The sequence below is a fragment of the Ptychodera flava genome, chromosome 20 (genome assembly GCF_041260155.1).
Source record: "Ptychodera flava strain L36383 chromosome 20, AS_Pfla_20210202, whole genome shotgun sequence".
NCBI lineage: Eukaryota > Metazoa > Hemichordata > Enteropneusta > Ptychoderidae > Ptychodera > Ptychodera flava.
In genome coordinates this window covers 37,011,836-37,027,238 of record NC_091947.1, presented here as the reverse complement: position 1 = coordinate 37,027,238, position 15,403 = coordinate 37,011,836, and the positions used below count along the sequence as shown (strand labels likewise).

The 15,403-nt window shown below is 37.4% G+C and overlaps 1 protein-coding gene across 1 annotated transcript; it reads left to right on the top strand.

Moving 5' to 3' along the window:
* The first annotated feature begins 5,633 nt into the window (after nucleotides 1–5,633).
* On the top strand, nucleotides 5,634–14,548 carry LOC139120856 (homeobox protein EMX1-like). The gene is made up of 3 exons (XM_070685460.1): nucleotides 5,634–6,628; nucleotides 8,349–8,530; nucleotides 12,644–14,548. Exons 1-3 carry the CDS (start codon nucleotides 6,196–6,198, stop codon nucleotides 12,872–12,874), a joined length of 846 nt encoding a protein of 281 aa, XP_070541561.1. The 5' UTR covers nucleotides 5,634–6,195; the 3' UTR covers nucleotides 12,875–14,548.
* The last annotated feature ends 855 nt before the right edge of the window (nucleotides 14,549–15,403 follow it).

The window sequence follows — 15,403 nt, the reverse complement described above, 5'->3', positions numbered from 1 at the left end:
GGGCATTTCAAAACAAAACAAATCTCTAGATATCGGCACACCTACATTAGAGCCACAATAAGACCAGCAGGATTAGTGTTTGCAGATCTGAAATTGATGAGTTACACAATGTCATGTTTTTCCCCGACAGCAATTGTACTTCTTTCGCCATAACGTTTCTATAAGTCATGCATCCCTATTTTAGCGGTATCGTATCGGAAAATAGATTTTCGAGTTTATTGTGGCGTTTCCATCATATCGTAACCTAACCTAACCACAACTGAAGTGCAACTTGATTATGTCCAATTGTTCATAGCAACTGTTTGATTACAACACAATTGTTCACTTTAATAACATTTCAGGTGATTAAAGAAATGTACTGGTGCAACTCGTGACAATTTACTCAATGTTCAAAAAAATTGCCGAATTCATGTATCAGACCAAACGTATCAACTTTGCCTCATTATACTTTTTTGACAATGTGCAGTTGATCAAGGCATAATCTTCATTCAGAGTGTCAGACAGTTGACGGTGTTAAAATGATTTTGACAACAATGCATCTATTAATTTGATTGACACAAAGTCCATTCGAAACATCATTTTATGAATGGATTGATGACTACCTTAAAAGTGTCTTGTATTCCTCGCCAACTCTGATACAGAACAACGAACAATCCGTTCAACGTCTGTCATTGCAGAAACAAGATAATGTCAAAGATATGTATGCATACATGTATACCTAAGTAATTTCGTGTTAAGAACATATTCGTATGTGTGAAAGAGATTCAAATTGCAACACACACTAAAAAAAACAAGTTGACAGTGCATTGGTCTTTTAAGAGAATTAATGGTAATGTTTTCATTATGTTTTTACGATATTTGCGCCAAATTGAATTGTTGATTCATCCAATTCACTGAATGTTTTCTCGGATTTCACCGCATGTATTGGATGTGTCTGTCACAGACATCATAACCTGAAGAAAATTTTTATCGAAAGCGTCTTTCTTTTGATGTACCCAGATATTATACGAACAATATCTGTATAATCAACACCATGTCTAGCTGTATAATCAACACCATGTCACAGACACACATCTGTACAATCGACACCATGTCACAGACACATAGCTGTACAATCAACACCATGTCACAGACACACATCTGTACAATCGACACCATGTCACAGACACATATCTGTACAATCAACACCATGTCACAGACACACATCTGCACAATCGAAACCATGTCACAGACACATATCTGTATAATCAACAGCATGTCATAGACACAAAGCTGTACAATCGACACCATGTCACAGACACATAGCTGTACAATCAACACCATGTCACAGACCTAGCTGTACAATCAACACCTTGTGCCATACACGTAGCTGTATAATCGACACCATGTGACAGGCACATATCTGTATAATCAACACCGTGTCACAGACACATAGCTGTACAATAAACACCATCTCACAGACATAGCTGTACAATCAACACCATGTTACAGGCACATAGCTGTACAATAAACATCATGTCACAGATATAGCTGTATAATCAACACCATGTCACAGACACATAGCTGTACAATCGACACCATGTCACAGACACATAGCTGTACAATCAACACCATGTCACAGACACATAGCTGTACAATCAACACCATGTCACAGACACATAGCTGTACAATCAACATCATGTCACAGACATATCTGTATAATCAACACCATGTCACAGACACATAGCTGTACAATCAACACCATGTCACAGACACATAGCTGTACAATCCACACCATCTCACAGACATATAGCTGTATAATCAACACCATGTCACAGACACATAGCTGTACAATCAACACCATGTCACAGACACATAGCTGTACAATCAACACCATGTCACAGACATAGCTGTACAATCAACACCATGTCACAGACACATAGCTGTACAATAACATCATGTCACAGATATAGCTGTACAATCAAGACCTTGGCACTGACACATAGCTGTACAATCAACACCATCTCACAGACATAGCTGTACAATCAACACCATGTCACAGACACATATCTGTGTAATAAACATCATGTCACAGATATAGCTGTACAATCAACACCTTGTCACTGACACATAGCTGTACAATCAACACCATCTCACAGACATAGCTGTACAATCAACACCATGTCACAGACGGCACATAGCTGTACAATAAACATCATGTCACAGATATAGCTGTATAATCAACACCATGTCACAGACACATAGCTGTACAATCAACACCATGTCACAGACACATAGCTGTACAATCAACACCATGTCACAGACACATAGCTGTACAATCAACACCATGTCACAGACACATAGCTGTACAATCAACACCATGTCACAGACACATAGCTGTACAATCAACACCATGTCACAGACACATAGCTGTACAATCAACACCATGTCACAGACACATAGCTGTACAATCAACACCATGTCACAGACACATAGCTGTGCAATCAACACCATGTCACAGACACGTTTCTTTAAACAATACTATGAGTATGTAGCTATGGGGAATCATTATCAATGACATCTTTACACTGAACGAAGTAAAATTCATGGTGAAAAAGTAAAATATTGAGGTGTAAATGAATGTCGGAATCTCTTCAGCATGTTAGTATGCAAAAACGAAAAATTCGCTTTTACATTTTCTGTTGTCTGTTCTTTTTATATATTTATTTTAGTATGTCTATAGTAGTTCTCGATACATATATCTCTCTAATGTTGTTAAACGGTCCTTTTTAACACTGAAGGCTTGAAAACAGAGAAAGAAAATTTTAAAAATGTAACTTAACCTTATAATTTAAATTTGATTTCACAGGTTCAAGGTTGCCATCACATCGGTATAGTTTGGTTTCGTGCCAGGCGGACACTTTCAGATGATAATGTTTCACGTAACCAATCGTGTAAAACGTTAGATAAGCAAATCATGTAAAATGTTAGATGAGTCAGTATTCATATCAATAAAGACATTTACAACGATTTGTTTCTATGAAATGAAATGAATAATAACAGTGTAAGAGACTATGAAATATAAATCATATGGCAAATCTTCATTATTATTCCACTGACATTTCCTGCAAACTACAGATTCGTTCTAATTCATGCTTAAGAGTGTTCACGCTTTGGTCATAGTTGCTGACTTTGTTATGATATACCATAATGAAATAAATAATGCATCAAATCAATATCACAAATTGATCGCCACAATTAGAGGACGATACACATAAATTGAAGATGAAAATCAGGCTAGAAGCAATCCTTAAATGTTTAACAGTTGATTAGTCCTGACAGCGATTGGTAACATATTGTACATTTCAAAAACACAAGCCACCAAATAACAGGTCATTTGCAATGTACTTTCAAGCTGTGAATCTGACAACACAGAGCTTTATATAAATTGCAATTGTTCTATACTAACAAGGTATCCACTAGCGCTAGCCTATGGAATCTTATCTGTTTTGTGGCACCGTATTACCACTTTATAATACTCTCACATCCGTCGTCAGCTTGTCCCTTTCATGGGCAGGTTTCTATACATTATAAAAACATTCCGAATATATTAAAAGGCGTTAAAATGTCCTCTTATTGCAAAGCATGTGCGTTATTTTTCGTCTGGATTGCGTTGCAAAACAAACGTTCTTTGATCTTAATAAAAAAGGAAACATACTTTCGTTGCCTCAGAATCATTTTAAATTAGCTTGAAAATTGAAATGTTAGGATAAGATTGATTCAATATTGCCACTGAATTGAGTAAGTCTGGCTATGTTATTGTCCTCTATGGCAAGATATCTAGATTGAGTTACTAGTACTACTCGCCCCAGTTTAATGAATAAAGTAATCAGTCTTTTATTAAACTGAATTGAGGTGGGATTGGCACTCTAACTTCGTTCGCTTGCCGCGGTAATCACTTAGCGGTAGGGAAATGGCTAGGCATTGGTGATTAAATAATGTAAGAGACCCGTGTTATAGTATACAAATTGTCAAAACATAACAGTAACATTTGCACAGCATCGGAATATTCAGTCTCTATGCTTATATCTCTTTCGTTACCCATATTAAAGCGTACACCGTGTAAAAAACTCCAGAGCTATTTAGGGTTCAACAAATTAGTCATTTGATGTGATTTTGGACAGAAACCGAAAAGATATCAATTAGCAGAAGCCCTAGCACGACGGGTCGTCCAAACCTAAAGACACTGAACAACAACCTTAACCTACGCTAACAACTACACGCACAGTTAACAAGGATGAAAATTCAAGGTCTTGAAATGTTTATTTGAGGAGCCCCTTCAGACAGAAATATCTTCGCTGATTAATGGTATAAGCTTACTGCACAACTTTCCAATGTTGGTCAATTCTTAGGCGAGGTGCACGATGGGTCAGAAATACCATGACATATTTTTCATGCTCAGGGAGGGGAATAGGCGTGTAATTGTAATGATAGTGTGATACAATGAAAATCACACGGCAAGGGTTATTGCTAGAGTTATTCTTGGAGAGGATTCAACATAAACTGATGGGAAATATGACTAGTACTTCATGAGAAGTATTTGAAAGTTAGAAAATGCAAGTAGCTGTTAATTTGGTCTATGACAAAGGAGTGCAAAGAGAAACAACTATTACAGCACTGAAGTTCTTTAAACTATCTTACAATACATGCCACTCGCTTTACTAATAAATACACAGTTTCTTTTTGTTGAAAGTCAGTCTAGAATCTATAGGCGCAGTCGTCCACATAGTGTCATTTTCACTTCTTGACGTCACGAGCACGCGTGGTTATGTTTCTAAAATTTTCAAGCGATACGTTTTTCTGAATCAATTGATTTTTCTTAAATTTAGCTTTTTTCAGGTATCAGGGTCTCAGTTAGGAGGAGTGGTCTTTGTATCAATTATCTTGCATTGGGTTAAGTAACGAGTTAATCACTCAGAGTAATTTATTCCCACTTAAAGAGCGAAGAATTGAATAGATCGAGGTCTGTCATAGTTTGTCGGTATTGCACACCAATCAGTTTCCAACCCTCCCACTTCCATGCAAATCCATCAATTGGCATGATTAACCTTTCAGTTCTTTGTTGTCAAAGACAAAGTGTTTTCAAAAAGCTTTTTTTGTGAGCCCATGACTGTCCACTCTCGACAAATCGATATCGGAGGAAATGGGCTCTAGTGTCTGTCGGTTACGGAAGAGGCCTCTCGTGGCACTTGACATCAACTTCGTAATGTAACAGACTTTCTGTATCTGCTAATACGTCAGGCCAGAAGATAAAGTATTGTTATAAGTTACATACATCAAGTCGATGACACCTGTTCAATTAACAAGATAGTGGTGATTATACGTGGAGTTGACGACTCACAAAGAAATTGTTGGCACTTACACTAATACTGGTCAATTCTAAACAGTGGTGTTTACGTGACTTCATTTATTCTCTCATTATCATGATAAAAGAATGTATCAGTCGGAACAAAGCAAAGTTACATACAACACACCTTTTATACCTTTTATCCATTTACAAGAACCCTACTCAAAAGACTCTAAATGAATTCTATGTAAAGTAATTTATATTCATTTGTCGGGGTTGCACATGCATGAAGACGGGAGGACTTTTATTTCTCATTGTAAGACGGAGGATGTGGCTAGTAGTTGAGAAGGCAGGAGACACGGAGGGTCATTTTTCAAGATATAAAGGGCGGGGATAGAGATTGCTACCAACAACGGTATACAAACAGATGATTAATTTCCTAATGGTGTCTGGAATTACCAGGGAGACCGTTCACATTGCGACCTCGGCAGCACAGCCTGTGTAAGGCTCATTGGCTGTGTTGATAGCCAATCAGGGTTGGACAGTACTCGTGGTGGTGGTTGACTTGATTATTAACCAGTTTCCCTAATCTCATTGCCGTGTTGACAGTTACACACCATTGCAACCAATCAGACGCCAATTAGAACAGCGCCAACACGCGTATTTTACCAAACACTCTTACTAATTAGTGTGGGATCAAATGAACAGAAGACCAGTACGTGATTCAGGAGGACCTAAAACATATACTGTAGTGGCGTTACCGGTGTGTAACGTGGATACTTAACGTATTGGTGTGTGCACTCGTTTGTTTGTTCACGCTTGCTGCAGTTTGTTATTATTTTAGACCAGTGTGGATACGTTGAACATTGATGGCCACTATACCGTGTACACCAGACACAATGATGTTTCAGCCAAAACCAAGTTGTTTTAGTATCGAGTCTTTAGTTGGAAAGGACTACACAAGTGAATCACATTCGACGACATCAACTTCAACGGCTGCTTCAATCAGGCCATTCGGGACATGTGGGGCAGCTTCATGTCTGAGTGCGGCAGCAGCGGCAGCAACACCCACGTCACCCTACCTCAGTACTCTTCACACAATGAAAAGTTTATACAGCGATCCAACTTTTCACCACGACGCTCATCCCCTGTCGTTACCACCAACGTTTGCTCTAGGACACTCAACATCGCATCCAACGACGCATCACTCACTGCCTACACTTTTTAATCATCACAGAGAACAACTTGGTTTCTATCCATGGTTCATTTCCAGGTCTAGATTCGTGGGCCCACGTTTTCCAGGTAAGCTGATCATGAGTGGCTAGCATATTTACTGCAACGGCCACAAAAGTAACAATTTCTTGACTTTGACACATATACCTACACAACATTTCGCGATAAGTCGATGAACTATTAGCATTAAAAATAGAAGATCGTCGCTTACTCATGCGATTCTTTCCTCATTCTGTGCGCTGAACGTCTGACCTTACAAGCAGAGAGTGTATACTACGACTAACTTTTCTTGACTACACTTTCAAAACTTTCTGTGATCAACAATCGTGTGGTTTACACCGGACAGAAACACTTAATTTCTGCCCATGGCTTTCCTTTCATACAATGATCATCGTCTAGTCACCGTGCTGTTGTCTTTTCCATTAATTTATCCTGGCAATGAGATCAAATGAGACCTTAATGGAGAGTGCGGTGTCGACTACAAAAGAAGAATAGCTTTCAACAGGCACTTGAACGTATTTACAGTGAACTAACATTGTGTCAAGTATTACAATGTACATACTGAAAGGCAAGCTAATTCCTAACAATCAAAACATGGCAATGTATACGTCAACTTCAGATACTAGTTTCCACACTCCACCCTACCTTTAGAATGTGTTTAAAACCAAGAATATCTCTATATTATGTTGCCGGCTCTAAACTTTATGTTGTGTGATCAAATCAGTCTGCTTCGATGTTTACACTATCCATCGAAAAATATTGACTCTTAATGTAGTGAATCGCCATGCTCACTAAATCTGTTGTAATTGAAATTGTGTAATTGTTCATTTCGGTCTTCAGAACTAAAAAAACTTCATTCCACTGTCAAATGTTGTGTATTCAAAACAGTTGAGTGAAACAGCACGGCCAGCAAATATTCTTTAATTCCTTCAAAATTTTGAGACACTTTTATCGTTTGCCGTAGAGAAGTACGTCACGTCGAACGTTAAATATAACAACACAATGTTTGACTATACCAAGGAGGTAACCCGAACGTAATGAACTATTATTGAACACACAGATTACTTTTTGATGTGTCTAACAAGACCAACGGAATATTAAACTAAAGACGGCTGAATCTTAATATTTGGTATTTATATTGTACTCTGTTCTGGCTTTCCAAAGCAGATCACACGTTCATATTTGTAGCAATCATTAGGTATTAATTTAGTTATCAGAATATGAGACATCCGATTATTTTGACGCTTAGAAACGTATGTTGTGCTTTGAAGTGTATATTTATTAAATGGCAGAATCTCTGAAAACTTCACGGCCGTCAATTCAATCTGCATGGATTTCTTTGTCAAAGACGGTATGCTAGGAAGCTGACGTGTCGGCTTCAGATGACTTACATGTCTAGAGACCAAGGAGCAAAAGCAACGACCCGGGGGCATTTGAATACCATTATCCGGGAGAATGGTTCAAAAATGACCCGTAGCTTTGTTTCAATACATTGAGATTACGCTTGTCCCGTTTAACTTGCCCCTGACGAAGTAGGCCCAATACCTGTAGTTAAGAAATAGTTACACTATCAACACGAGATAGAGTGTTCACCCAAGTTCGAAACTCTAGCGAATGGCCTTTTTGGTTTGAGATACAGCATCTTTGAGTTCATCACTTTCTCACTACCCAAGTTATATTTGTGCGACGTTTGTTGTTTTGTCCGTAAATAATTACTTTTATCAGTTTTTCTATTACCTCGAGTGTACATAAATGTTATTTATACAATGTCTTTATGCAACATTTCTAGGTGGTGATCATGTCAACAGCAGTCTTTTACTTCAGAACCCATTCAGAAAACCCAAGAGAATACGAACGGCTTTCTCTCCGTCACAGCTTCTCAGACTCGAACATGCTTTTGAAAAAAATCACTACGTCGTTGGCGCTGAGAGGAAACAGTTGGCATCCAGTCTGAACCTAACTGAAACCCAGGTGTGTTGTCGTTTTTATTGAAAATCATCAAGGTGTTTATAAAATGTCGTCTTAACACTAGAAGTGATCTAAAAATTAGTGTCCGTATCAAAGCTCGATTTCATTGAATTTTGCCAGCGATAACAGAAAACATATTGAGAGGGCGTTGCAGTCACCTCCAGCAGCATACTACTGGAAAAAGAAAAAAAATTATAAATAATACCAAACTAGCATTAGCCTGAATTGTCATACATAAATTGATAACAGAAACTGCTGTGAGATTATGTCTGATGGGCAAATATTTTTTTTAAGTTTGGAATAAGAAATGAGAAAAACCATGACCACAGCTAGATTAGTTGTTGTAGAGACTTGAGTCTTTGGAATCATCGCCGTTTCACAAATCAAATGAAGGTAGACGTACAAATACGGTCGGTGCTCATACATCGGAACGCATCACTAAAGGACACCAAGAAGGTGAAAGTTGGAGGAAAGTGTTAAATTGATTTAGTTTGTTTAGTTAAACATGTACTGATGGTGGAGACTAAAACATGGAAGGGCTTAAGATGATCCGGGGTACATACATGTTGAAATAAATGTTCACCCCAATGGTGCGTACATCAAATTTAGACAGTTACTATCAATCCGTTCCCCTGCCGATGATATGCTGTTTTCCGCGCTGTGTCATCAGTTATAATATCTCGGATCTGTTTACTCAACTACCAACTCCTGGTTTTTGTTTACCGACAAAACTTACAAATTATTTAGATAGTTAAAATTTGAACTTTGCGAAACGATGTAAAGAAAGCGATCGACATTTTCAGCACAATATGAGCATCATAATCTAATTTATAGCGATTTCAAATCAATTTACATTTTTTGTCTGACAGTATATTCAATTGTTAGAGTTCAATTCGCTCACCTCGTATATCTTGTTCATGCACCAGGATGACGGTAAACATAAGAACTTTATTCTTTCGTAATGCATGTTCAAATGTGACAGCGTACAATGGGTTTGGTAATGGTCAACTCATTTCATCCAGTGAGTCTTGAATTTTATCACCTATTAAATGGATTTGAAAGGGTCATGGTAGCTTTTGGTGCAATAACATAGAAAATATCCAAACACTTAACCGTGCACATAGTAATGTCGGCCTGAGTCGCCAGATAATATGCTGGTTATTGCCGACAATGTACATTGCGCTTACCTCGGAAACCATCATATACAACCTCTCATCTTTGGCAGCATGTACAAAATTTTGAGGTGAAGATAATTCGGCCGTTGAAACAAGACAATTTTTCATGGAAGTATTTGGAGGCTGCCATCGTCATCAAAACACTTACATGAAATGAAACGGTACACTGTCTACACACTTGATATCTCAAACATGTTATTGGCAATAGAAGGTATCAGCGGTTAGACCTAGTCGACAACGAAAGGGGGAAAACTTTTTTGGCGCTAATATAAACACTGAACAAGGCTTTCTTATTCAAGTGGTACTTTTTAAAAACGAACAATTATTCGATGACGTTCACATCATACACAGTTTATCTAATATTTTATGTCGCCATAGCGTATCGCCCGACAATTTTATTTTTAAATCACGGTAGCTTAATATACTATATTGACTGTTTCAGCGATAACTTACGATACAATTACGCCGACAAATCTGATGCCAGGAATTTATCGAGAATGTAGTTGGTGATGTAAAGTGTAGATTAGGCTTCTTTCTTCAGGAGTCTCTTTCTTTATTTGAAAGTTTCGTTTACTTTTTGGTTGAGAAGACTGAAAATTAATGTTCATTTCGAAGTTTTCACAAGATTATAGGGGTGTTGTATGGAAACTATCTGTGTGCTCGCTCTTCTTAGACAATTTAATGTACATTAGTGACATACTGTGATACATGTGTAGATATGGTGGCCAGTGGTCCGACTAGAGAAGACAAGAAACAGACGCAGATCATACCCACTAAGGAATGATTTATTGAACTAATTTCGAGTTAATTTACACTAACAGCTCAGCGTTCCACCGAGGCCGCTTTAACGGAGTCGACCACACATATTAGTATACATTTTAAAGACAGTAACATGGTCCAGTATGTGATATATTCATTGCAATTAATCAATTGTAACTTCAGTGAAAAATCTGGCATTTAGGTTGGGCGAATTCAACTAATGGCTATTAAGTTGTTTAAGTGCATGGTAGCCAAATCCCGACTGTCAGTATTTGTCTTTGTTTATTCTGCTCTCGGGTCAAACTTCTTAGCCAACACATTCCAGTCATATTCAGTTTAAAGGGTAGCAGATACATGCTAGCAGAGATCACTATGCCATTGTAGGCTAGTTCCCTTGTCCTAGATGTGACGACAAAAATTGCAATAACGTACCAAAGATGGAAAATGAAGAATCTTTTTGAGATTTTAGTTTTGTGAACTTTAGGGAGTCACTCTATAGATCAGTATGTTTAAACAATGTAGAGTTGTTAGGTTTGTACCGAATGATTTCATCATGTTTTCCAATGCAATGATGGCGGGATGTTTAGTATTCGTCAATATCGAATTATTCGAACTTGATCGTTGAATATTATCTAGTATCGTTATGTTTACAAAAAATTGTTGTATCATCTCAAATTCCAACCCTTTATGTTTTCTTGAAATTAGTCAACATATATGTAAATAATTATTTACGGTTTTGCACAATAAATATATCACGAAGCGAAATAATTCGTTAACTTTACTGAAGTCGCCATCAAAGACTGGTAGACTGAAATTGGTTGTTATAATCGCAAAATCACTCTAATTTTAAAGGTTTCACAGACAACTGTTACTTCAATGGTTTTGTGTAAACAGTGCAGACGTAAACCACAGCAATGATGACCAAAAACATCACCCGAATCGACCCCAATGCCCCTTTTAAATTGACGATAGGCTAGGCTGCTGTTTATTGTGTTTATATTAAGATTGCGTGGCGAACTGTCCGTACCACGAATCCAAACACATATCAACAAAGCGTGTTCAAGACAATTTCAAAATGTATAAAAGCACTCTTTACGACAGTGTAGTGTAAACATTTCGGTGCTTATACCAAGCTGAACATGAAGACAATGTGCAAACTATGAGTCCATGCCAAGCTGTCATATGTCATCCCTGTCCACCATCGCCAATCGCTGGGTGTATTTCCTTCAGTATGACATGATGTGCTTACCTCGGACAGTCCAATCAATGAACAATCATCGTTAAAAGAAATGCCAATGTGTGCGTATTTTTACGTGGTTTAGCCGATAAAACCATCTTTAGGAGTCCGCCTTAATATTTGGTATAGATTATTGCGTCGACAAACGGCATTTCAATGTTAAGGGTCACGTATCCCTTATAACGTTTTCATAGAGAATCCGCTCTTTAACCGAAACTTTCTCGGGCATTAAAGTCGAAATGACGTCACGGACATCTGGATTCTTTCGCCGTTCTCCAGGATTTTTATTTGCATTTCTAACACTGCTATGTTGTGTTGTGTTGTGTTGTGTTGTGTTGTGTTGTGTTGTGTTGTGTTGTGTTGTGTTGTGTTGTGTTGTGTTGTGTTGTGTCGTGTAGTGTTGTGTTGTGTTGTGTGGTGTCGTGTAGTGTTGTGTTGTGTCGTGTCTTGTCATGTAGTGTTGTGTAGTGTTGTGTTGTGATTGTTTTCATTTTTACACAGTGATGAAATGTCAATAAATGATGACGGTTATTGTGGAGGAAATTATTGAAATGCTGCACCTATTATGAGTGCAAGTTGCGCATAGAAGCGTCGTGGACTGATATGGCATCATAGCACCAAAGCCAGTAGGGCGTAAGCTAGAAAATATTGAACACGGTTGAAAAGTGTAAAACTTGCGGTAATCTTCCCCACCAATAGTAGAGGAGGGGTGTTGATATGCAGAACCACAGGGTCCGAAATTTATCATACCTAATGACATTTATAATTGTAATATTTTGTTCTAAAATGTTTGTTTTTCAAATCAATGTTTTCCTGATCCTTATCATTAAGAATGGTCTCCTTTTCCAGGATTCATTACGTGTTCCTTTTTTGTCCCTTTTATGTGTCGATTAATTTTCTCTAGCACTTGTTGTGTATGCATAAAGTTTTTTTTCTCAATTCAAGGTCAAAGTTTGGTTTCAAAATAGACGAACAAAATACAAGAGGATAAAAGCGGAGGAAGAAATCAAAGTGGACGACGAAAAGAAAAGCTCACACCACGTTGATCGATGGAGACTGGAAACAAATCAGATAGAAGATGATGATCTGGCATCATCACAAATATCGGCCACGCTTGACGATTCGTCTGATGAAGAGGACATTGTAAATGAAAACGAAACTGCTCAAGAATCGTAGTCTTAAATTTTTCATGTCGATTTAGACTGTTGTAGAGTGTACAGAGAACATTTTGGTCCTCCTATGTGGAGACGATTTTTCTCTGACTTTCATCTCATTTGCACAGAATTTCATCAGATTTGGAAAGGTGTAGTTGTAGCTGAAATTTCAAATGACTAAGTGTTGTTTCCCAAACGACTTAAAATTCTGCTCGTCCAACGTAAATAACATTGTTTAATATCCAGTAATTTTGTACTTTCAGAAGTCGGTAGAATGCGTGACTGACAAGTATTTTTTCGTATAGAGTGGACAGAAAGAGGAGATTTTCATTAGAAAGTGATCGATTTGTCAGTTACTTGCAGAAAACACTACTAGGATCATGTTCTTTCCGATGAATAAATTCCAACATAAGTCGAAAGTACAACCATGCAGATAAATATTGTTAAGTGAACAACCTTTCCACTTTTGCCATAAAGCTGACTAGATGTAAAGTTATTCATTGTGTCCCCGTCAGAACTCGCGGCGGTATATCGAACTGAGTATCGAAAAGCGTGAGTTATGTAAGTTATCGCGGCCGCTCATTTCTGAAACTGTTTTACATGATCACAATCCTACGATTGTTTGCCTAGTTGGACGACCGTTGTGTAGTGTATGCGACTGAACGCAGACTTGAAACCCGGTTCCCTTTTAATGTAACGATGAATTTAAAATAGACTCTCTTGTCTTAATGAATTGTAATCTTCAAACTTTATGTCAAATGGGAAACTTGATGGACTTTGTCGGTAAAATATGTATTAATACTTACTAAGTCTACATGCATGAATGGTTTCAAAGATAGGCCTTGCCTACAGTTCTCCTATGTAAAATGTTACAAACGAAATCCATGTTTTATTTATTTATTTAAGGTAGCTTTTGCAAGATGTACTGCACGACATTTAAGTTGCACTATAGCTCCTTTTTGAAAACAATATACATTTTGGAAGTTTAATTTTTTGAACTTCTAATACGATTACGATACCGATGTTTCAAGTCTGGTTAATACATCGTTCATAGCGATATATGTTGTTATAGATGTCAAATCTGTTGGCCAGTAGCATTATTAGTAAACAGTCAAGGTGTTACCCTAATCTCATCTCACAATGCTGGAACTGATCATGGGAAAATTGTTAAAATGACACCATTTTGGAGGATTTTTTCGGCAGCAACTCCTGGCTTTGAAGATTTGCTCCTGTAAATGAAAGCATATGTGAGCAAAACGTTGGCTGATAAGCTTGCCAACTCAGCCTTGATAACTTAATTCGGTTTTATAGCTTGTACATTTAATTGTTTACTACTTAATGCTATGTGTCACTTACAAACGTGCAGATTTTGCATTGCATTGAATAAATGGAAACAATTCCACATTTTTTATGATGTCAGGATTAAGTATAGTATATATTAACTGAAATCGTCATGGCACATATCGTACTTCTACCTTTCAAAATTACGAACAAAAGTTTGAACGTTTTGGTAACGATCAACTAATTCTAAGTTCACTGCCAACAAAGAGATGATTTCTACCTTAAATGCGACTGCTACATTCGATTTTCACTGTTCGGCCATATATGTCGGCTTGTGCTGCATTTGTTTATATATTGCTACTGTCATTGAATAAATAAAATACCTTGTATATATGACCTACACAGCGCAACAATAGTTAATATCCTCCGGTTATTATTTATTTGTATAAATCAGAACGAATGCCTTAGCACGTACATTGAAATCAAATAAAGGTATCGGTATGTAATTGTGACGTCATTATACACCAGACGTAATAAATCGAGATGTCATACACATTGTGACGTAATAAATTGTGACGTAAAATGATAAAGAAGAGGTACTGAAGCATCCGGAAAAATAAATTAAACACAAAATTGAAAACAAAACATGAAAAAATGAGAAAGAGCAATGTGAAAGTATTCGGAGAAAGCGGGTGGTCGTTTGAGTATACTGATACACTTGCAATTTTTCTCTCTAACTCCTACATGTACCTGAGTATCTCACGAGATGAAAACAAGGTTTCTGAACCATAGGAATTCAACTGTGTGATCGCCAAGTAACTTTTGTAAACTATTATGATATCGACGGTGACTTTATCTTTGGTTTGTGCGATGGCCAGTAGAGATTCTACAGAGACATTCCACAATGCCCAAACTGTCAATGCAAAGAAACAAATGAAAGCAATATAGGAAAGTTACTAAATAAGTAAATAGATAAATAGACACACATAATGCTTCCCTAAAACTGGCAGCAAATATCGACTTCACTTGTCTCTGAAGAAATCGCTATGCATCTTTACGGGGGAAAGTTTATCTGATTTACTTCGGGTAAAACAGACTACCAAGCCGTCCCAAAGCTGTGTATTTACTCTAACATCATTAAAGAACAAGATATTTTCAAAATTATCAAAGGTAATACACACCGTTTCCATTAAACTTTCGACTTAACAAGAGACACCTTCTGTGGAAAACCCATTATTGCTTGATTGCACTGCACGAATAAACATGCAAT

Excerpts from the sequence above, each read along its gene's own strand:
- LOC139120856 (XM_070685460.1), top strand. The coding sequence starts at position 6,196 with ATGGCCACTATACCGTGTACACCAGACACAATGATGTTTCAGCCAAAA. Across the intron at positions 6,629-8,348 it reads CGTGGGCCCACGTTTTCCAG|GTGGTGATCATGTCAACAGC; the intron begins GTAAGCTGATCA and ends CAACATTTCTAG. Across the intron at positions 8,531-12,643 it reads TGAACCTAACTGAAACCCAG|GTCAAAGTTTGGTTTCAAAA; the intron begins GTGTGTTGTCGT and ends TCTCAATTCAAG.